Below are 25,001 nucleotides of genomic sequence, written 5' to 3' on the forward strand. Positions count from 1 at the left end.
CAACTTTTGCTTCTATAGCAACTGGCTTTTAAATATTTACACATTTCTAATTCAAGTATAAAATACAAGCAAGGGTAAACAAAAGGTGAACCAATGGATATTATGTTGAGGTTTCAGTTATTAATTGGAAACTATGTTGTGTTTCTGAAAGGGGAATCCACCCTCTAATCACATACTTTACACTATGTAAAGCAATTTTTGTTCCTGGGTAGTAAGTGTTATTTCCTAATTGCTTATGCCTCAAAAGTATAGAAAATGGCTATTATTCCCCACAAACTTTGCTTTTGTGACCAGGACAGTGATATTTTGAAATATCACTATTTCCAATGGGAAAACGGGCAAATGTGTGTCTTTTCGTTCACATAAAGTCAGAAAAAAACAACATATGAATCCAAATTAACATGTATTTATACTAAAGTTTAGAAGTGAGTAGTTTTTCAAGATTTACGATTATACTGTAAATACAGTATAATAGTAAATCTCGAAAAACTACTCACTTCTAAATCTTTTGTAGTCATTTTTATGTTACTTTAGTATAAATACATGTTAATTTGGATTCATATGTTGTTTTTTTCTGACTTTATGTGAACGAAAAGACACATTTGCCTGTTTTCCCATTGGAAATAGTGATATTTCAAAATATCACTGTCCTGGTCACAAAAGCAAAGTTTTTGGGTAATAATAGCCATTTTCTATACTTTTGAGGCATAAGCAATTAGGAAATAACACTTACTACCCAGGAACAAAAAATAAATGAATAAATTGTTACATGGTGTAATCAAACTGTTGCTATAAATAGCCCTGCTGCCTGCACCTCCTTGTCTTTTCTTTGTTTGATGCTCCTTCTCCCCTGCCACCACCTTGCACTGTGTTTATCCAGGGGGAGGGTTGCCCAGAGTGCCATTTGTCTGACCCACTGGCATTAGCTGTCATCAATCGATAGTCATTACATCACAGTTCAGCCAGCACATATTTTCAAAGCGATTTACTCCAAATTGTCGTCTCTAATGAAAAAAAAAAAAAAAAAAAATTACAATTCTAAAACACTAGTGGGTCCTAAAATAAAATGGTTTGTTTATTTATTCATTAATTTTTTTCCTGAAAGAAATGTGTTGTTAACACATTACATATTCTCTGTGTTAAAGTGTAAAACATGATGAATCAGGTTGGTTTTGTCTGAATAAACCACTCCTATATGTGTTGTATATGTCAATAGATAGCAGTGACACACAATTCTTTGCACTTGTGGGTGTGTATGAGCACAGCTGGAGGGTTAATTTAATGATTGTTTAATTGATAATTGATAGGGCTATAAAAGCAGGCATGGAAAGAAAAGAGGAAACAGAATGTAAGTTGAGGCTGGAATAAAAGAAGCATCTTGCCCATGCATGGATGTGTGTGTGTGTGTGTTTGGGGGGGGAGGGGTTAAATTCCTCCCTGCAAAAACTGTGGCCATAGGTGTATAAATAATGTGATCACTGGTGTTAGACTACCTTGTGATCAGGTTTCTATATCAATATTCCTGGATCTTGTTGTAAATATTTGAGGAGGTCCAGTGGTTAAAGAAACAGGCTTGAAACTAGGAGGTTCCCAGTCAAATCCCAGCTCAGCCACTGTCTCTCTGTGTCACTCTAAGTAAATCACTTAACCTCTATGTGTGCTGTCTTTCGGGTGAGATGTTGTAAGTGACTCTGCAGCTAATGCATAGTTCACACACCCTGGTCTTGTAGCTTGTAAAGTGCTTTTGTGATGGTGGTCCACTATGAAACACACTATAAAAAGATTATTATTTTTGTTGACAAAAAAAATGCAAGATGACCGTAAGTACATTAAGATAGATACAAAAAAAAAGAACTCCAATCACATTTTGTCCAGTCCTTCGTTTATTTATTAAAGCTGAATTCCATTGATATCCAAAAATGCAATGCAATATGCAAGTAATTGTAATGGTTTAAAATAGATTCCAGACATGAAAAAGAACTCAGAAAGTCTGCAACAAGAATGAAATTGATTTATTCTACAGCTATACTTCTTGGAAATTGTTGAAAACAGAATTGTTACAATTTTGAATATCATACAATGCAATCGACACACACTGAAACCACGTGATTGCAATTCATGCGATTACAGCATTATATAGGTTGTGTGAATAGGGTACATGATCCACAAAGTGAAAAACAGAGAACTTCAAATGGCGCACTGCTTGCGAAGAATGTTTGGTATGGAAATGGAGGGTAAATCCCAGTTGACCTGGGGTTTAACTGAGAATAAATGTATTAGTTAACGTTACCTTGTGAATACAAAAATAATAATTCTGAGATCATTTTCTATATGAAAATTAAATAATATTATGTAATAATAAAATAAATCACACACCAATGTAACAATCACAATATAACACACAATTAATGGAAATCCAACACAGTGATGATTTGAAATTACATAGCTGTCATCTTGGTACGATCAATTCAAGTTTACAGACTCCACTGAGGCAATGTGAAATCGTTTCAACCCTTGAGCTTTGTGTAGCAGGAAGTGCCGACATGGCCCCGGGAACAACCACTTTCATTTTTACGGGAGGCGCAAAGCACCGGACTAGAGCAGGCTTTCTACAGAGGAATTCATTTTAAGACAAACATTGCTGTTATTTAATGTGTGCCCTATTTGCGGCTGCATTCACAAAATGAAGCATATTGCAAGTTTGTTTTAACAACTTCAAAATACAAGTACAATTACTACCCTGCAGTGACAGCAGTAGCACAGCTCTAATTGTTGATGCACTTGCATACTGTAGTAGGAATGAACAGATCTGCACCTGTTAAGGAAATGAACACATTAATAGGGAGATTTTCACGTTTTCCAATCATTGTGCTAAGAGCATGACATAAATTTAACAAAATGTAACTTCAGTGTAGCTAGTATTTTGAAGTGTGTGTAAAATTCAGTAAATTGCTCAAGCTTCAAGAATATGGACGGAGCATTTCAATTTTTGACTGACACATATGCAAAATGGTGAAAAAATAATATGGCAGTAAAGCTGTGTTTGAGTTTCTATCCTCACATCACTATAGTTACAGCTGCTATAGATTCACCTGCATAAGAGCCTGGTTACTGTTTAACCTCCCCACCCACATTTGTCCAGATTAGAGAATCAATAAGATAACAGCGGGATTACAGGCCTTACCTTACACCAACAACACCTTCCTCTTCCAACCGAAGAAACCTGACATAATTGCAAATATTTTTTCTCTAAAAGTAAAAAAAAAAAATAACAACCACAAAGCATTTCTCTTGTGAAAACTTGTAGGTCAAGATATGGTCAATGTTAACAGGCAGACTAACGCGAATATGGACCTTCCATACGGTAAGCTACCAGCAGCTTTTTATTCATTTGTTGTGTGTCAACATTAGAGTATGAAGGTGTGGGATAAATTATTTTCTGTTAATGCTTGTGGGCCTAATGGAAGCAGATAAATGTTCCACAGACACTTAAAGAACATATATCTGGATATTATCCTAGTATATACAGAGTTACGATATTAAGCAGAAGTACTATATGACCAAATACAGCCTTGCAGGAGAAATGTGTCTTGTTTTTAGAAAGACCAAGGGGTTATAGAGAACAGAGAAGCAAAGCTCATTACAAAAATATACAGGACACGTCTGGGAATTTGATTACCGTGTAGCAATCAGGATTTGAACCTGTGACTCTCAATGGGACATTTACACTTCCGAATGCAGACTGGAGAGCCAGTACCAGCAATTCCATTCTGCTGCATAACTACTGGCAATAATTTAAACAGATACCACTGCGGGTGTGTAGGATTTGCAGAATGTAATTTGGCATAAATCACATGAATAAATTGCATCAAAGATGTTTTGATGCACAGAAGCTTGTTTGTTCAGATGCTGTGTAGATTTTATAGCCCAGTCTAGTGACATGCATGTAAATTAGATTTTTAAAAGACAATATTGATTATTGACAGGTGCACAGCATGGGCGTGTTCTGATTCTAAAACAGGGCTTCCCAACCCAGCTCTCAATTACTTTACTGCTTAAATAGGTCTAATTAGTTTCTTGATTAGACCTATTTACTTGTTTTCAGCTATTAAACGGCTGCAGATTTCAAGTCAGCTATAACATATTTATAACTTGAGCTCTGCAACTTTTTAGGAGCTGAGAACAATTAAAAAGGTCTAATTAAGCCAATTATTATTCCAATTAAGGGTCTAGTTAAGTAATTGAGAGCTCAGTTAGAATGAAAACCAGGAGACACAGGGGTTCCCCTGGACCAGGGTTGGGAAGCCCTGTTCTAAAAGGATACTTTTCAAACTACATGTACATGAACACAGAGTAGCTACACTACAATGACACTGTTATATAGATGTTGTTACTGTATGCTGTGTCAAGTGCAAGTAATAAATATTAGTAAAAGATATACAGTGTAGTATAGTTAATGTACCTGAATTTTGAAGTGTATCAGAAAAGCGATACCAGTTGCACTTCAAATTGCATATGAAGTATGTTTAACTAAATATACAATGTCTTGGTTTGAACATTGTTTTGCTCAGGTTGCTAGAATAAGAAGCTGGAGACTTGGAGGCATCTGTCTACCTACGTGACACTTTCATTTTGAACATATATCAACTACTTACATTTTTACATATTGTGGACATGTATCTCAATAGATCTGTTTCTTACTGTGTACTTTTAAAAAGCAATAGTGCAGTTAACAATCATACAATTTAAATGGACCCCAAAGAAACCATATTGTACATTTATTAAAGCAGTGAATACATTTCAGATGTTAGAATGTTGTTATTTTTCTTTTTTTCTAAATAGTGGTCCTTGCGAGGGACACCAAGACTATAGTCAGGCATGGAGGTGCTGGTAGGCCTGGCCATTCTGCCCTTAGCTTCTCCCACCTGAACTGCCAACTGTGCCGAGTTGTATGTTGGCTTTATGTGGACCTGTTTACCAGGGTCTGAACTGAGACTTGTTTGACCTGTCAGAGTCAAATCTAGGCTCCCAGAGGCATGAGAGGACTTGCCTGCTGTGCTAGAGTTCTCATATCTGAAAAGAGACACACAGGCATGATGCTTAAAGAGGACATGCTTGGTGTCACAGTCAGACCACGTGCCTGAGTGGATTTCCTCACTTGGACTTGAATAGACTGAGAAGCACAAGGGGTGCATTAGCTGAAAGCCTTTGTTTACAAGCACATGCTTAAAGACCGGGTCGGCCTGCAGTAAACTTTATGTTACAAATGCATTTCCTTGGCAACTGCCATCTTTAAGCTTCTTTCAGGCGCAGATATTCAGTTATTTCTTTGTGCAAATGAGGGATGTTGCATTCGTTGGCCTAATAAAAGCCAGTGGAATTCAGTTGTTCTTCTATACAGGATTTTATTGGTGAACTTGTTTTTTCTAGAAGGTAATCACAGTGAGAAATGATGTAAAGTGCAGCTCAGTCATGGTGTTACCATGGAACCATAACACCCCCAGTTGCTTGACAACAAGAGCTGATTGGTTGAAAGTGAATTTTATTTGATATTGCACCAAATTTATACACTGACCCTAGTGACCCTGGATATTACTTAAATTATAAAACAAAATACTAAGGGCATTTGAGTGATGTAATTATTGTTAAAGTGCATGGGTATGTAAACCGGTATGTTTGGTGTGTTCTCTGTGGGTGTTCGAAAGGAGTAACAGGAGCATGCGAACAGTTACAAATATTTAGATAATAATTCTTATCATTGGTACCCACAAGTTTAAGTGATTCATTCTTTTAAAACTGTTTTAAGCAAACAGTTATCATAACATGCATAATCTTAGTAAACACTAGTCCTGAAACAAGAAACGTTTTCAGTGTGACTATAGGACTATAGAGAAATGTTGTATTTTGCCAACTCTTATTTGCATGCTACCATTTGCTTGTATAACCATTTATTTTTGTCAAACTCACTGCTTTAGTAGTGTACACTCGGTGGAGGGCTTTGACACGATAAAGGTACTTGGACAGGCACTTTATTTACATCTTTCACTAGCAGTCAAGCAAAGACGTGGCATAATATGATGTTCTGTCTAGGTTAGTAATACAGTCACATACTCTTTACGCCAGCTATTATTTTCTCTTTGTTTACCACTATCACTTTGCATATCCACGACTGGCATTTCACTTCCTCCATGGGAGCACTTGTGCTGGAGTGAATTCTATCAGCACATACACCGTACTGTCAGAGCCCCGGTTCAAATTGTGTTGATCTTGTTCTGATGGTGATGGAAACAAACAGAATCAATTTCAAATGGCTTTAAACTCAACCCCGCTTTCAGATGGAAACAAGCTTCTGGAAAGTATTTAACAAATGCATTTTGCAGGTTCTCCATCACATTTTTACTCTAAGAGTATGCATATTTCTGCTGGATATTGCTTTTCAGAACACACTGCAAACTGTGAGGCAAGTGCAGTACTGCCTTTCATTGGCATGCTGCCCTTTTGACCTCTCCTGACAGATGGAATTCATCTCTTTGCCAGGCCCAATGCTAATTTGGGACACAAATCAGTCCTTTTATAGTCCAGTTGAAAACTGTAATAAAAGAAAATAAATGCAAAGGTTCATCCTGATAATACTAGAAATGGTCTTCCTATATACGTGTACAGTGTGTGCTGTATATTTTTTATACTGGTTTGACTTCTGTGGTTTGTTTGTATACAATGCAGTGCAGTGCAGTCTCTGTGTTCAATAGGCAAAGCAAGAGTAGATAAACTAGCTTGAGCCACTAGTGGAATGTAACCCAAGTGACAATGCTTTCTGATACTGGTTTCACAATGGAATGAACCAAAACAGAATGTTTTCTTGTTTAAGCGTGATGGTACTTGGCTGTGATCTAGTGTATTACTGGAACCTACGTGGTTATTTAACTGTACTGAAATCATTAGAATGGGAAAGTGGTACATGACACAATCAACAAAATCATTGCAACAGTATGGTACCCACCCACCCTCCACTTTTAGATGACGTTAATATCAGCAAACTTAATTAGCTGCTAATGTCTTAATGGGCCTTACCTTATTTTGGTTCTGGTTCATATAAAAACCAAAATATTTCGGTAACACTTTATCTGTTATAGATAGTGATCTGTTATAAGTGGTTATAAAAAATAGCAAATAAATAAATAAAAGTGTATAATAACTGTATTGCAAAAACAAAACAGCCCCATACAATTGGTGACAGGCATACAGTATAAAGACAGACAGACAGACAGGCATAGAAAGACAAAGACCTGAGAAGACAGACAGATAGACTACATATTATAAACAATAGCAAAAAAAAATCCCAAAAGTGTTTAATAACAGTTTTATTATTTCCAATCATATTCTATAATTGTTAATAGAATAATTAATAATATGTTTATAGATGGTTCATAATCACTTTTAATGGATCCCTAAACTAAAGTGTTACCGACATTTCTTGGTTCAAATATTGGTTTATCCAGTAAGTGCCAGATCATTTCTTTCTTGTCTCACCCAGACAAAAACACACACAGTCTGCAAATCAAAGCCTGTTTTTTTTTGGTTTGAGAAATAACCCAAGTTCAGAGCACCTCTTGGTTCATTTGCTAGCTTGCAGAAATTCAAATTAGTCAAAAGCACTGTAGGTGTACTGAGTAATGTGTCTCTCTGATAGCCCAGGTAGGTGAAGTGAGGGCCGGTCAGGTGTTTTTCATGCCACAGGTACAAACAGCAAGACTGTATCAAGAAGAGGCCTGTCGCAGAGCAAACAACAACACGTCAGCTTTACACTGCACTGAGCTCATAAAGAAATGAAACTGCTTTTAAAGTTTTATTGCTTGTAATGCTGTGTGTTGTTTGTTTCTGAAACCTATGCAACCTTTTTATTTCAAATAGCTACATGTGTGTAGTTCTACTTCTTCTGCAATTTAAATAACCCAGTATGTTAATTTAGGAGATTCGCCTTCGTACGAACTTCATATTATTTGTTTACCACTAGTTTGGAAGCAAATGCAGAGGCAGAGAGAAGGGTAAAAAATCAACAGTAAAAAAACAAAAAAACAATGAGGACACCTACCTCAGCTGCTTCTTACTAGTTTTTTTTTTTTGTTTTTTTGGGGTTTACTGATACGACTGCTTTGTTTCACTTATTAAACTTTCACTTTAAAATAGGTCCAATGCACGTTTGCCGTCAACCGCACTGCACTTCTGTGTTTGGAATGGTTTTGTTCCTGGTGGATAATGCTGGATAGTATGTTGGGTAAAAGACATTTAGACTATATTCTGGGTAAATACGGTAAGTGTGTGCATTGCTTTTAATATCAGCTATGCTATTTATTTATGTATTTATGTATTTATTATTACTAGAATTTGCTGCTAAATTGGCTTTAATTAAAAGCTTATTAGACTCAGTAGTGACATACTTATTTCTTTAATGTTTCCATATGCAATAAAGCAAATGTGCATTAATGAAAATGACTCCTTTGTAAAATTGCAGGGATGGATGGGACTCAGATATGTTCTTGCTGTTCTCTGTTTTCTTAATGTAAAACCTGAGCAGTTTAGAGCAGTGTGTAGAATGTGGCATATCATGTGAACACTAGAGAGGGATAGTGGACTGCATCCAGCATCAGGTATCAATCAGAGGGACATAGTGGCTAAGCACCTGGTTAGGCTTTACACTATTGTTTTGTAAGAACAGTATCTGTCTGTTTCTAAAATGTTTAGTGCAGTTACCTGTGATACCAGCTCATGTTTATAAATACTCCTTGAAAAAAACTTTAACTTTAAAAAAAAAAACTTTAACTTAAAACCCAGCAAGGTTTGTGAAGAGAGCCCACTACTTGTTAGAGTTACTGTAGATGCTGTAAAACTTGGACAGTTCCTAGTGGTGGGATACAGGATGAACTAAAATTAGACCAGACTTCTATAACTTCACAATGTGGGTATTTATATTTGGTTGCCTGGAAGTGAAAATTAGGCTGGTTTTATGATACAATGTTGAATTGTTTCATTTATTTTGAACTGAGTTGCAAATTGTATTGCCAGAGATGAATTGTTTTCTAAACAGAGTGATTTTTTTATTTGCATTTTTTTTTAACAATCTATGCTGGCACTTTGCTTATAAAAATCTCTAAATTGAAACTCCTGCTGCTTGTACAACAACATAGTTCAATTAACTGAATCAACATGGTGGTTTTTGTTTTTAAAACGCTAAACAAACGCATGAACTAAATGTGAGTTTCTGATGATTGTTAATCATGAATTCCTAGTGATTCCAGAGCTAGCTTGTGTAACTAGATATCATTTACATACAAACTTTGCAAGAATCATAGTGAAGTGGAACCCTGTGGAATTAGTAGGTCTTTACAGTGGACACTGTTAGCCTATTCACCTCAGTTTCCAATCAAATCTCATTGTGACAGAAATTAAAAGATTATCCAGGCTGCCACACTTTGGTTTACAATCCCTTCGTCCCCAACTTGGTTTGTTAATCAGGGCCTGATGCTGCAGTGCTCGGAGGAAAATAAAAAGTACAGGCAGTCAAATGGGCTCTTTTTCTCAGTGTTACGGATCTTATAAAGCATAAATGGAGAGGATAGCTCAATGCAACTCATTACTCCAGGTACTAAGACTTTCATTTCAATAACAGTAACCGTAGGCGACACGACTTGCATACCTTGTATATAATTCATGCAAGAGGACCAATATATGAGGCATTTGTCTTGTGTGATTTCCCAGATTGCTTTGTTATGTTATTCTAATTCTAACAGCGAGAATCCAGTACCTCTACTGTATGTTTTAAAATATTGATCCTTTGAAATAGCTGCGCATTGTTTCGTGAAAAAACTTCACCCTTTCACAAAAACATTTAACAGTGGTACAGTACATGTGTTATCATGGGGGAATTTAAAGTTGAATTTCATTGACTATGACACTGCAGTTTTTAAATACAATCACTGAACTTTTGAGTGTTTGTTTCATATTATACATTTTGTGTCTATTTTTTTGTTGCTGATATTTACACTGGGACCTGCCTGGAAATTAGACTTTTAGTCTCAGGGAGTAAAATAATTAAAAAAAATAATAATAATTGCACGCTATATTCACCAATCTTCTTAGCCTCTTAAAGACCTTTTATAATGTAATCCAGTGAAAATGTGTGCTGTTTCAGTCAGAAGAGCAGCATTAAAGTCAATAGGCTAGAGCCATGTACCCCTATATTGCGTCTTTTACACACTGGCTCAGGCGTTGACAATACTGAAGGGGAATGCGGTAGCTCATTGCAGTTGCATGCCAGTTGATTATCCCCCACTAGGAGGAGAGTTGCATGTCTGTTTGTCTTTACATTCAAAGGTGAAACTTTTCCTTTCTTTTTTTACTTCCATTTTGACTTGTATCGAGAGAACTGCTTGTCCATCATGAAGATCTATAATTCAGGATAGAGATACCTCTTGTATTTAGACAATGAATGCATCATGGTTGCTGGTGAAAATAAATCCCTACATTGCTTCCTTGTTTTGATAGTGACTTTAGGGAACACCTCACAAACACATTACTACATTATCAACAGGGTCAAAGTTCATATTTATATCCTGTGAGCTCTTTAGTGAAAATGCAATTAGGGTACACCTATGGAAATTGTGATTGAGTGTCAGCATAAAACAGGGTGAGCCAGGGAGCTGTAGTAATTAAATTTAAACACCCCCCCCCCCCCCCCCCCCCCCCCCCCCCCCAAGAAAAAAATTGAATTAATATTAAGAAAATGTATAAGAAACATCAGTTTGAAGGAACTATCCGAAGCATTTGCTACTATACTTGATTTAGTTTCTATATATTACTGTGTTAGACTGTTATAAGTTATGCGCCACATTTCAGTTTTATTCATGTACCTTTATGAAGCTTACTTTATGAGCAATTGTGTCCACTAGATGGCACTGTTATTACATAGTGCAGTGGTTTGCAAACCTTTTTGGCCCTTTAGACCTTTCGAAATAATCTAGTTTGCTGTGTACCCCTATCTAAGATAGGGTAATACTATACCTATGAAAACAGGGAAAAATACAGTCTTTTCTAACTACTAGATTAAATGCTGTAATTTAAAACTGCTAATAAAAACCAACAAAACAAAATACAATTAGTTAACCACAGTGTATTGAATTGCTAAAGCATATACTTTGTTTTTTGTGGAAACACTACCTCAACAGTGAAAAGATACCAATTTCACATGCATAGTGCACTGCTGCTGCAGAGTATGAGAATGCTGGCCACAAGGTTGGCTTCTTGGCAACTCAATTTCTAAAACGCCTCCAGTTCACCAGAGTTCACCAGTAACTGTAGCAAATGATTCAGCCAGATAGTAACTGATTTCTGTAGAAAAGGAGACAGCAAGATACCTTCCAAGGAGGAGATCTCAAAATGACATGGTTAAAAAACAAAACAGTAATTTAAACCTTCACCGACATGTATTCTCAGCAAAATGTCAGTTAATAATTAAGCGGCTTTATCATGTGTTGTGATTGATTTACAAAAAGAACTGGTTTTAACGTTTATTGATGCAACTGTTTACTTATTTAGTGTACTCAGGCCATTTACGCTTTTATGAGTTTATGACAGGAACCAAAGATAATGAAACAAATGCTTGGCATAAAAATTATACATTATGCACGATATTATGTTAACTTATTTGACTGCGTTTCATGCAAATGTTGTAATTATACTTTCCACTGCAATACTTACATAATATTTAAATTACAGCATACTATTACAGTGAAAACCACTTAATATTAATTGGTTAATAGAATCAACCACATATTGTAATCAGAAATGCCATTCTCTCTACTGTTCAACCAATACAAAAACTACCACTAAACCAACAGCTTTGTGTAACCAAAATGAGGATTTACAAATATGACTGAACAGTATAAAAATTCACTGAACGGTATTAAAAAAACAGTGCCACATCTGTGTTATTTAATGTAAAACATTTAAACCCATATTTTCTGACTCCATTAAAAATAAAGTTATGTATTAAGGATGCTGATAACATAATGAAAATGTTTCCTGTGTCTATCATCTCATTTCTTTGTCACACACACACACACACACACAAAAAAAAAAAAAAAAATACAATGAATCTTCCAATGGTCTGTTACAGATTAATAAGGCTCTCATAAACACATTAGGCTCTATTTGATGGTAGTGAACAGCTTATCCAGTTGGTTGGAACATACTATTGAGAATCTGGAGATGCACCAAGGAATCAGTCCGTGCAACCACATGGTGATCCTCCAATAGTATGACATTGATATATCTAGTTTTTACAGTCATGGGGGGATTTATGATCCAAACCTATTATTTCTAAATATAAATCTCTCATTATATATGTGTAATGTTATTCAGCATATGGCTGCTCAGTTTGTGCTTTTCTTATAAACATGTCAGTGTCATCCTACCACTTTTCTACTTAACTTAACTGCTGGCATTGTGGATACTCTACCAGCCCACTGTTCATCCAGTATGTTGGTGTTTCTCTTTAAGCTGTGTACTGCACAGCAAGAGTATATTATGGAAGGGCACAAGGACTCAGAAGAACACCTTACTTTTATTAGTTTTGGTCTTTAAAATAGGGCCACAGTTCTGTATGTTACTGTTCATTTAGGTTTCATTGTGTTTGAAGTTTTCAATCATTAGTGCTGTAACTTGAATAATTATTTATATATGTATACATATTGGCCAATATTGAAGTTCCCCAAACAGCAAACCAATTGCACAAGTGTACACAAATTATTGAAATGATTAGTCCTGAGTAAAAGGTCAAAATTAGCACACTGTGTAAGTATTTGTTTATTGCACTGTTGATTTGATGTGTAACACAGTTATACCACCAGCTAGTAGCTGAGAGGGACTTTTTTGGACCATTCAACGTTCACATTAAAAAAAAATGTGAATGTAATAAGTGTCAGACAGTGTTTGCTAATGATTTAAGGTGCTGACTAAAGCCTAATAATCCCAATGCAATCTAGGATGGACAAGCTGTACTGAAAGGGTTATGACATTTGTCATTTACCTTGTGAGATGGTGACATTTAAATTCCATTGTTGTGTGTGGCACAACATGCAAGTAGTGAGTATGAATTTTGATTCATTATGTTTTTTTGTAATTTCAGTTATACCTTGTTATACAGGAAGCATGCAGTCAATAGTTAATTAAATCCAACTTTCACAATGTTAAATGGTGCAATTTACCAATTTAAACTAATCGAGGACAACGATCCATTTACGAGACAGCTGAAGGTAGACATGGGCAATATTATAGTACACTGCAGGTACCGCTTATTAAATATATAATATTTGCACAACTGAGCACTGTACCTTGCAAATCAAGTGTCTAAGAATGAAACACACACCTGAAGAAACAGATTAGAAGCACATTGTAATATGCATGTACTTTATATAGTGGTGTTTGTTTTGGCAATACTATATCTCAATGCATATTCCAGTGTATAATCAGGGGTCAGTGCATTGATGAAGGCATTAGCCAAAATATTTGTCTACTTGAATTAATCACATTTACCCTGTCAGGATAAGCCATAGATGTATTTTTTTTTTTTTTTTTTGAGCATTTCACAGCACTGGAGATTCAGCCTGGATTGCATGAACCACTTATTTTGGTTGACCCAGGAATACACCTGTAAAAATGGTTCAGGCAAGGTTATTATTATGTATTTCAGAATTCTTTCAAGCTATTTTTAATATCATGGCATATGAAGAAAGTCAAGGATCATATGCAGTAAATGCCTTTATCTTGTTCAGGTATTAGATTAACAGCTCTTGTAAGAGGCTATATGCAAACATTCTAATCATAAATAAATCTGCCTTACCCCTCAGCTCCAGCTCAGCAGTGTTTTAAACCAGGGACCATTTCATTTTCATTTGATGGAGGTTTTATTTTTTCCACAATAGTGGTGCAATATTTTTATAGAGGCAGTAAAATATTAGAGTCATCAATAGTTTATGATTAGCCAAAGCCTGAATGCTCTAATATGAGAGAGCAATTCCAATTCCATGGCTTTAGTTAATCTTCATAAAAATGTTTATTTTCTATTTTATTTTCCTCTTAAGGAGCAGCTAAATCCCTTTCAAACATTTTAATACGTTTTTCTCAGGAATATAAATACATCCTAGAGACTCAAACCCAGGCAACATCGAATGCAAATATACTAGCATTTTATTAATCAGTGTTATGATTTTAATAAAGAAGCAATTGTAAATTCCCAAATAACTTTACCAAAGTGAACTGTATTACTACATTACAATTATTATTATTATTATTATTATTATTATTATTATTATTATTATTATTATTATTATTATTATTAGTAGTAGTAGTAGTAGAGTAGTGTTTAATTCTAAAAAAAAGACGAAGAGATACAGTTGCAATATACTTGTGCTTATGTTTAAATACAACATCAGTTCCTTTGCATTGTCACTGTATTTGCTTCTAACAAAGACTATCGACTGTTCAGGGTCTGTTAAAACTCATTAGAGGCCTCGAATGAGATATTCCATTTCTATATTTCTACATTGAAAGAGTCGCATGGGTCAAGAGCCCTGGCATAGAACAATACACCTTGAAAGACACAGGTACTGCCGTATTGCCTAGACAAGCTATCTTTCTGGCATCCTGTAGTCTCATGTTCAAAAGGTTATAACCCCTTTGGGTTATACAGTAGTTTTTAAACAATAATTCCAAAGTCAATTTTTCACCAAACTCAAATATGCCTTTCATTGGGACAGAGTGTACAGTAGTTTGCCCCTTTTTCAGCAGTAACCCTGGGTTTAATATATGGAAGCAGCTACCAGTAATTTAGAGGAGAATGTGTAGATGATAAACTTGTTAACACTTTAAAACAATACCTGCAAAGTCATAATTAATCCCAGCGGTACAGTACATATTGTAAGAATACCATCAGAAATCGTAACAATTTATTAATAAAATTTACATTCCTATACTGTAATGGACACAAATTGATAATGAAGTTTGTAACAACATCAATATATGTTTATAGATTTTACACCCATTTTGGAAAACATTGTTTAACTTTGAGATAAATACATTATTTGTTATCTCAAAGATTAGCCAGTACTATTACAACAACAAAAAAAGGACATGTTTTAATACATTTTGCTGTAACTAGATACAAGATTTTGTGAAGTATGGCATTGCTAAAACACAAACATCAGCCAAACCTGACTTGAATGAGAAGGCTACAGATCGGTTATCAGTTAACAAGGTTTAGTTCCATGAAATTATACCACACAGTCACAACCACACACAAAAGCTTCATAATACTAAGCATTAAGGCCTCAAATACGTCGTTGCAAGCACATTAACTCAATCAGTATCTATCTTATCATTATTTATATGTACATCATAGCCATAAAACTTACTTTTCTACGTGGAGAAGCCCCTTTTGAAGTAATAAGCCATTCCTTCATATTCCATATTCCTCTTTGAATTTAGAGGCTGGGTTTTAATAGCCATCCTTTCAGTTTTTTTTTTTTTTAGTCTCGCAGTAGCTTGTTCAAAAGTGATCTCTCTAGCGAAATGCAAAGGTACAAATAGGTTGTGGTTACAGATGGAGTTTGGTCAGTGGTCGGAGATCTATATTCTGAAGATAGACTTTGTCCACAAACTGGAATTTGAAATTTCAAAGGGAGAAATATTGTAGCACAGGGAGTTACTCAGTTTTGAGCTGTCTTGGCTGTTGATATCTTGTTTATAGTGGTGTCCCATGGCACGCTGTAATTACAGTTACAATATACTGTACAGACATCCAGACAAATCAATAAAACAAGATCAAACTCAAAAAGAAAGTCTCATATTCAAAGCAGAATTCCATTGAAATGATTTATCTGCTCAATTCTACAACTTACACAATCAACATCAAACCTTGTATAGCATTTGAAAATAAATTGTGTTTATTCATAATAAATTCATTCTAGCTTTAGGGTTAAGCATACATATTCTTTGATGTGCTTGAATTTAATAGTAAATCATATGCTTGCTCACCTGTAATCACATTTGAATTACAGACACTCATTATAAGGTGTTGCCCCTTCTATGTAAGCCCCATGTATTAAATGTCTCAAGTTTTAACCTATGAATTACAAATGAATGTTTAAAGCTACACATATGGAGTACATTGGCTGTATATTCTATTTGTATTCTATGTGTGCTGTATTGTAACAGTGTGTTGGGTTAATATATGATTTGGTTTTGCAAATGACATGAAACTATTGCTTATCAAAGCTGGAACAAACAAACAACATTCTCAATGACAAAGCAGCAGTGATGGGCAATAGTAGCAGCTGGAATGGCATGATGAACACGGAAAAGTTATGTTTCAAATAAAATAAAATAATTATAAAAGAAAGCTGTGGTTACAGCCCAGATTAACCACAATGTAATGTACACGTTGTATTGCACTTTCGCTGCAGAAAATCAGAATACTGTCAGTACACCTGCACAATCTTTTTTAAGCAACTGTTTTACTCATATGTAATAGTTTTACCTGTTTAATATCATATGATGTGTGTTCTGTATGGTTTTCTATTGTCGTTTCTGCAGAGGCCACTAATTGCCATGCTTACTATCTATTCCAGCTTCTGAAAAGACTCCTCAAGATTGTGGAAAAGTAAATTAGGGAAGCAGTGCACTTCACACCAAAGCCTGTGCAACTCTGAAATATGTAATCAGGATTAAGGATTATTTTTCAGAAGCAAATCTTGCTGGGATAGTATGCATGGAATAATGTCCAATCCAGAATCGTACAGAAGATATTGACGAGTAAGTAGTGGAGCAAGGTTCCAAAAAATATAGAGTTACACGTCCCCACGTGTTTAAATAACACACCTGTAACCTTTCTTTTCATTGTTAAAATCCTGACAACTTTTTGCATTATAACTTTACAAAATGGTCGCTCTAGTGCACTGTTAGTGTAAGGATTATTGCCCACATTGTCCAACAGGTAACATAATAATAAAGCTCTGTGATGTGGTAAGGAACAGAAAAGCCAGACCACTTATTGTTAGATTTTTAAAAAAAAAAAAAAATTTTAATCGCTCTTCCTGCAGTGACTTCAAGGGCAGATCTCAAACCCCAGTGCACTACAGCGGCCATTTTGAAAAGAGCTTTGAAACAGACTTTAAAGTTAGAAGTGTAAAAAATTGTCTGGATGTTAACAACGAAAAAACAAATTACAGGTCCATTATAGTTGTAGCAACACATGGGGACAGATAAGGTTATATTTTCCAGAATCCCACTATTTACTCTTTAAATAGGGAGCAATGAAATATTAGGAAAATATACATGATATACAGTATGATGTATTCTTTTCTGGGTTCCTAGTAATAAGCTTGTTGTTGCAGCACTGGTATGAATAATGCTAAACATAGTTGACTCGCATGTTTTTTTTTTAAGAAGATTATCTTATTCCTAAATATGGTAACATGATGATGGACAAAAAAGCTGTAACCTTGTAGATTGTGTTTTATAGACATGTATATTGCTGCTCTTATGATTTCAGAGAAAATGAAGATCTGTTCCGTGATATAGGGCTTTAATGACAGCTCTGATAAGATATTACATTCCCTGGCTCCTTATTTTTTTTCCGGTTTACATGAGTAATGGTGAGAATATTTCTTAAAGCAAATATTGATATCTAAATAAAATGTCTTAAGAATAGCAGTAAAGATATGTGTTGGCAACCGCAAGAAGATTCGAAGCTGCCCCCACAATCACGTTCAGTTTATCACTGATATATTTTTTGCAACATTTTTTCTATATTTGTCCCTTGTTTAGCGAAACCTTGGTGCCAGTCCAGTACACACCCTTAGCAATGCAGTTAATTAATTTATTGTAGCGATCTCGGTTCCCGCAGGTAGGCGCATCACACAGGGCGAGGCAATCCACACACACAGACGAGGGCAGGCACGAACTGGGGACCTCTCACACTAAAGCATAGTGCAGATACCACCGTACAAAAGAGCCGGCTCCTTTGCAAGGAACGTATATCGGGCTTATGTCTTTGTGTGTGATTACGTCACCTACCAGCCCTGCTGCTGCCTTCCCCCATGCATGCTACATTATATTGTAAATTAAGTGATCAATGTGCAGGTGTTGGAAAAAATAAAAACACATTCCATATGTAGATGTCACTTTATTGTAAATGGGTTGTTCCTCAAATGAATGATCCACGTTCACATGTTAAATCAATGCTATCCTGTCTGCCCATGGCACCCAACTCCTTCATCAGTGTTACAGCTCTTGATATTAATATATTATTGTAGTATTAACGCTATATTGGATTAACCAAAGAGTCGACAATATGGAAAAACCTCTTTGAAGGACAATACAGAAAAAAAAAAGAACTTTGCCACGGATCATTAACTAAATAATCTAGGTTAATTTGCTTTCCCATGACACACATTTTAAAGAGCGATGCGGAATCGCTTCGCTAACCACGGGTCACTTCACGAAATGATCTGGGGTCTTTTGCATGCTCTCCAAAAAATCAGATCTATTTATTTATTTTGCTCCAGCAAGATAAAAGGACGTGTCCCTCAAAATGAAGTCCTTTTAAACAAAATGCGTAAGAACTGAGGTAAACCACACTCTGATAGTAACTAAGCAGCAGGCACACAAATAATCGCTCCAGCAAAATTTGAAAAATACAATTGGGACACCCTGACAGTTGCAGTGTATTCGGACCATTACAAGACACAACATGACCAACACTGGTATACAGTAGCAAAATGGCACTTATATGTTGCAGTAGTATTACCGGTTACATTTTAATACCATTAGTCTAAAGTATAAAAATCCTACCACTGGGGTTCCACTTTTTCTTTGGCTCATACCTTTGGAGCTGCCCTTGTGGAACCACTGCACTGTCACTGAAGATGGTTTGTGAAGGGGAGGTAGACAAAGTGGTTCTTAATTGGTTATCCAGTTGAGCGAACACTGTAACTGATATCCCAATGTCTTTTCCTGTACAGCTCCTCAGAGGAGCCTCCCACGCTCAACTCAACGGGACTGTACAGCTGCTGGCCCCCACCGGGCTCACTCATGCATGCCTGTGACACCGAGAAGCAGTTAGCTGTGAATACTCACATTTGACTGGCTTACAGCATCAAACGATATTAAACTAGTGAAAGGATTCAACATCTGTCACGACTGAAAGGGGGGGGGGGGCGTACTAATACATCTTATTCCATCAGTCTACTGCCCCATTATGGTGTGTGTTTCTATTTATTTGTATTTGCTCTTTACCACAATTGAAAACTTTTAAAATTTATTTTTAGATGGATTCTGGTATAGCTGATTTTTTTTTTTAAACTTTTCTTCTCTTTAAATTATTTAACAGATCTATAGATTTTTTTCTTCTTTGTTTTTGGGTTGGGTGTTATATATAAGGTGGCTCATTGAGGACATAGAAAAAACAAAAGTGAGAAATTTACTGTGTTGAGATACTGAGATTTAATTTATCTTCTGATCTCGAGATAACAGTTTAAAATGTCGAGAGCCTGAGATCATTTATCTTCTGATCTCGAGAGAGCAGTTTGAAATGTCAAGAACCTGAGATAATTTATCTTCTGATCTCGAGATAACGGTTTGAAATGTCGAGACTCTGAGATCAATTATCCTCTGATCTCGCGATAATGGTTTGAAATGTCGAGATCCTGAGATTATTTATCTCATGTTCTTGATATAACACATTGCTATTTTTTTTCCTACTGTCCTTAATGAGCCACCGTAGTGGTACACCAGCAAGTAAAGCATTATTTTAAATCCCTCAAGCTCAGACGATGCATGTACATAAATCCTGCTTGTCATCAGGCAGTTGCAGTTTCAGAAGGCAACCCTGGCCTGGATCCCTGTATAAGATTTAATGCAGTAGCATTAATCTATGCCAATGTGCAAGCAAATTGAATACAAAACCCTCATTTTTTTCCCACATGTTAACTCTATTATTTGAAGTATTTGTGTATTTCATTGTTCTGTTTACCAGACTGTGATTGGAGTGTTTTTTGATATCGTTATCTGAACTCCAGGTGTTATTTAGGGAGAAAGAAAACGATAAAGAAGGACTGAAAGCATAGTGAGATGTTTAGTTAGTCCAGGATTGTACTGCACGTGCACAGTTGGGTTTGTGTCATGAAGGTGCACTGTGGATAATCTTTGCCGGACTGCTGTATAGTTTTGCAGGCTTTATGTTTTATAGACCTTGTATGCTGAAGCACCCGGGATCAATGACCTGGGGCATTCCTCAGAAATCACTTTCCTCTGTTGAAATGAAAGGATCAGCACTTTCCAACTCCTTCCAGTCACGTTGGAAACTGATTTACACAACCCGTTTTATATGATTCATTAAATGACTTACTCGTTTCACAGACCCTGATTAACAATGATGTTAATTTGGGAGAGTTAGTCCACGGTTACTGCTAATCAGTCCGTGAAACAAGCCTCAAGTGCTTTGTATTAGTTCTCAAATCCACAGGGCTTTTGAATGAACCTAAACATTTTTTAGAAGTTGGGTGTTTGAAACACAACAATAAACTCCTTAGGGATATCCGAGGTTACTGTAAATACCACTCTTTAATTGATTAATCAAAAAAGGCTTTACCAAATAAATTCTAATCAGAGCAGGAGTTTTGTGAATAGTGTTTCTGTAATTCACAGTTGTGAAAATATATGGATACAAATATATTGCAACAGGCACACATTATAGAGTGTATTATATATTTTTTAAAATGTTTAGAGTGTATGTTGTAGTAGACCTGGCTTTAGTTTCATGTCAATACCGTATCTATATTTATAGTTCAACATCTCCAGTAGGAATTGAGGAAAGTTGTACTGCAGTTGGTTTACAAGCATCAAAACCTGCAGTATTTGGACTTGTTTCGCAGTGGGAGTTCTTTAATTGCACGTTCACACACAACCAATCGTATCTGCCAAATTGACTTTTTTTAAGTTAAAATGGAACTAGATTTAAAACAGAACAAAGGATGTACAGTATGTGTTCCCAATATAATATTAAATATTATTAAGTTATTATTAATTTATTAATTGCTATTAAGTTCCCAATATGCTATTGTACAACATCATTTAGATATTTAATTTAACATCATGCAATAAATTAAACTTAAAAATGATATTGCAAAAGTCTACCAGAAACCATAAGAGTTTCATGTTAGATTTTAAAATGTCAGATTTTTTAATTTTTGTCAGTTTTTCACTAAGTAAACGGAAAACTGCAGAGTGGCATGTAATTCAAGATGTTAACGTAGCATTATTCAACAGGTTGCATTCCACTTTATGAAGCTACATTAGTTACCGTAATTCTATTGGCTGATGCAAAACCTTTGGCCATAGCTGTGCACAAGACGTTAAGTTGCCTTGAATTTTCCCTGCCTGGATACTTTTCATGGAAGACCTCTGCTGCACTATGAGCACCCCCCCCCCCCCCGGGTTTCAAACATGAACACTGAGTCAACACGTCCATCAGCTCTGTGCATGTTCCTGTCTGCCATGGTGTCTTATAACCCTGAAATGAAATGAAAACCACATGTTCTGTAATAATGGTTTAAATCTGCAGTACATTGTGTTTCCCTTAGTTCCAGCTTTCATTGTGTCCATGTGTGCTCCTGCATTGCAACTGATGGTCAATCATAAATGTGAAGATCAGGGATAGCGAAGATTCAGATTATTTATCTGTTTTGGTGTAAATAGGTCACTCACCTTTCTTTGAATTGGTTCCTTCTTAATAATTTAGTGTAAAAGATAGCACATACAGTTCTAAGGTTTAGAGCCATGAACTCAAGATAGGAAGGCTTAACTGTCCTTATCATACCCAATTTTTTCTTCAGATGGGCATAAACCCATTTGAAGAGTTCACTGTGGTTTGCAATGGTAGACTTTAAAGGCTTAGTTAGGTATTGCTGCATTGTAAAGGTAACATACAGTAAGTTCAGTACACTGGGCCCAATTTAACGTTTATCTGGAAAAGGGGTTTTAATGAAAATAGTAATGTTATAAAAAAACAAAAAAAAAAATGTCCATAGTATAGTTAAAGCAATCGTGGACTAACTAACTTATCTAAATTAACATCAGGTAGTTCAAGATTATTGCTAATCAGGTTTTGTAAAACCAGTATTTTACCATTAGGGTTTACTCTGCTACCTTGCAATATGCCACTTGTGATGCTTGGAAACCACAGTTTACCGTGATTTTTTTTTATTTTTACCGTTAATTATATTTCCTTTAGACTAAAATGAAACATAACAATTAATATAAAGTTTTTTTTATGACTTAGCACTTACTCGTTCTTTTCAGTGAAACTTTCTTTCCCAACTCCCACCCTTGCTTTTGGCCAGGTTACAGGTAATCATTACAGCTTTCTACAAAGTAAATCAAATAAAATTAATTTACATATACAATATAAAATACTCAGAGGTATCGATAGGGCAGCTGATTGCAGGCTACTAGGAATGCTATTTATCAAATTCGTTCTGTCATCGCTGGCATATCGCTACTGCGTACTTTGCACGTCCTAGGATTTTTATACCTATGTCTACTGTCTTGTCCATATACACTTCCACTGCTGGAATAGGAACCTACTAGCAAAGCAACATGTTGGCAAAAGAGCAGAAGCACATAACTAACTTGTTCATAGGACTTTAAAACCAGGAAAGACCATCTGATCCACTCTGAGGAGTGTTATCTCGTTGCACACTTGATGCACCCTGCAGTTATCACTTAATTATTCCCTTAATCATAGCACTGTTCAATCAAATTTCCTGACACAGGGCAAGCCCCAAAACACCCATGCTTTTAAATCAACACTCAAAAAAGACACAGAACGTGTATTGTTGAAAAGGGTTTTTTTTTTTTTCTGAACAGTGGGTTGGTGAATAGAGGAAGTGCAGAAACTGTCAGCAATTGTTTAATTTTGGATAATGAATGATGTCACTTGTGTATTTGTGAAACAATCTTGAGTATTTCTATAAAACAGTATTTTTTAACTTGGATCACAAGACAAGGGGGTATCATTACTTGATCTATTCTAAAGATTGGCATATTTAAAAAAAAAAAAAAATCCTTCATATAAGCCCCTTCGGGCCCTTGGGGCCTATTTTAAACTAAATACTGGCAGATCTAAATACCCCTGACCTTTTTAATTTATCAACTAGTTTGATGATCTTACTTAAGGTAAGTGCATAATTAATGCTAATCAGTATCTGTGAAACAAGACATTAGTAAACTCTGCAGGCTTTTTTTCATTCAGGGACAATATATAATGGATCTGGGTCTTTGAGAAAAGAATCTTCTACGGGTTCATCCTAGAAAAGGATATTTTAAAATAATCCTGCAACTCCTACAGATATTAAATAGTAGCTGAAATCAGCAAACTTTACTGAAGTACATGTCATTAAAACAATAAATATCTAAAAAACAAATCTCAGTCCTGCTATCACTCGAAAACAAGCTGATACACCAGTGAGAGGGCAGGTTAAACATTAACCGCTAAACCCCTCCACCGTTAAAGAGAACAGGCCTTGAAGTAGGCTGGGCCTTTTAGTCACAACTGGGACTCGGAGCTCACTGCAAAGGGACAATATTGTGGTCAGTTGAGAGTTAGCCTCAGACAAGAGAGCACGAAGTGACCTGATAATGCGACTTTCAAAAGCACTGATAGATATGGACATGGCAGACTACAGCGAGGTTCTGGACCCAGCCTACACTACACTAGAGTTTGAAAACATGCAAGTCCTGGCAATGGGAAATGGTGAGTCTTTTACTGTGTGAACCTGATAATAGCACTTATAAAACTATAATACTTAAATACTATAACATGATTTACCATGCTTACTGGTGCTTTAATGGCACTGCAATCTTTCTAGCAGCTTTTAAAAAAGACCAAACAATAAAAGCGAAGTGTGCAACTCTTTAATGCTAATACTGCAGTCTGAAATCAGTTAACTTTGGTTAGCTAGGACTGCCATCTCATACTGTATTACCAATTTCTACAGCAGCCCAAAGGCACAGACATTATATAGCGCTTCATACATTTCTCACTGATTTGCTTGATTTCTTAATTTCCATTTCTTACATTTTTTTAATGTAAATTTGATGAACCGTGTGATGCTATGGAATCCCCTTCTCTGTCATCGCTGTCTAAACTGTGATATTCAGACCTTGATGCTAAAGTTATACTTTTTATAGATACAAGTGCAATTATATTCTGGTTTCATGGCTCATCAGATCCCCTCACTAACACAGTAATTAATTAACCCAAATTCACTCCTTTTACATACGTGCCACATACTCTTTGCATTTGGCTTGGAAACTCAGTCATGGCCAAGCCTTGAGAGAAAGCACTAGCCACTGTAGCTATTGAAGCAGGACAGATAGCAAGCCCTGTCTGTTTTTAATGCAACATTCAATTTCAATGGAACAAACTGCAACGTGCCAGAAAGATGTCATGAATTTGGAACTGCTGTCAATCTTGACAAATTAACCATAAGTAATATTACTTAGAATGATGTTACGGTATTTGTATCAATAGGGACAGTACTGTATTAGTGACAGTTCCCCCAGAAACAGCTGAGCTGCATTATGATGGTTTTAGAGGAGCTGTCAAAATCTACAATTGCAGAGTCATTGCATGGCTGTCAAGGTGTCTTTACTGAGTTGTTACTGGGAGTCATTGATATATGAAGTGGGAACAGTTCTGAAACTAATCAACTGTTAATCCTTAGTTATACATCATTTAACACTTTCAATAACATGCTGAAGGATGCTTGTGTGATCACAGCTATCCTAACACTACATTTACAAACCTGTTTGCCAAGAAAGATACCACCGTTTCATCAACACCAGCACCATGCATGATAGGAAATGCAGGGGGGTTGGACTTGAAT

The 25,001-nt window shown here is 35.9% G+C and overlaps 1 protein-coding gene across 4 annotated transcripts in view; it reads left to right on the forward strand.

Annotated features, from left to right (window-relative positions):
• Positions 1 to 3,177: 3,177 nt before the first annotated feature.
• LOC121319241 (hepatocyte nuclear factor 4-alpha-like) overlaps positions 3,178 to 25,001 on the forward strand; it is a 32,966-nt gene continuing 11,142 nt past the window's right edge. For 2 of the 4 annotated variants that reach the window (XM_041256458.1, XM_041256461.1), the window contains exon 1: positions 23,653 to 23,866. In XM_041256458.1, the coding sequence (XP_041112392.1) occupies positions 23,752 to 23,866 (115 nt within the window). In that variant the 5' untranslated portion in view covers positions 23,653 to 23,751. Of the gene's footprint in view, positions 3,365 to 12,943; positions 13,141 to 23,652; positions 23,867 to 25,001 lie in introns of those variants that run through there. The other 2 variants (XM_041256459.1, XM_041256460.1) reach the window with 2 other exon arrangements.

Source organism: Polyodon spathula, chromosome 8 (assembly GCF_017654505.1).
Source record: "Polyodon spathula isolate WHYD16114869_AA chromosome 8, ASM1765450v1, whole genome shotgun sequence".
Taxonomy (NCBI): Eukaryota; Metazoa; Chordata; class Actinopteri; order Acipenseriformes; family Polyodontidae; genus Polyodon; species Polyodon spathula.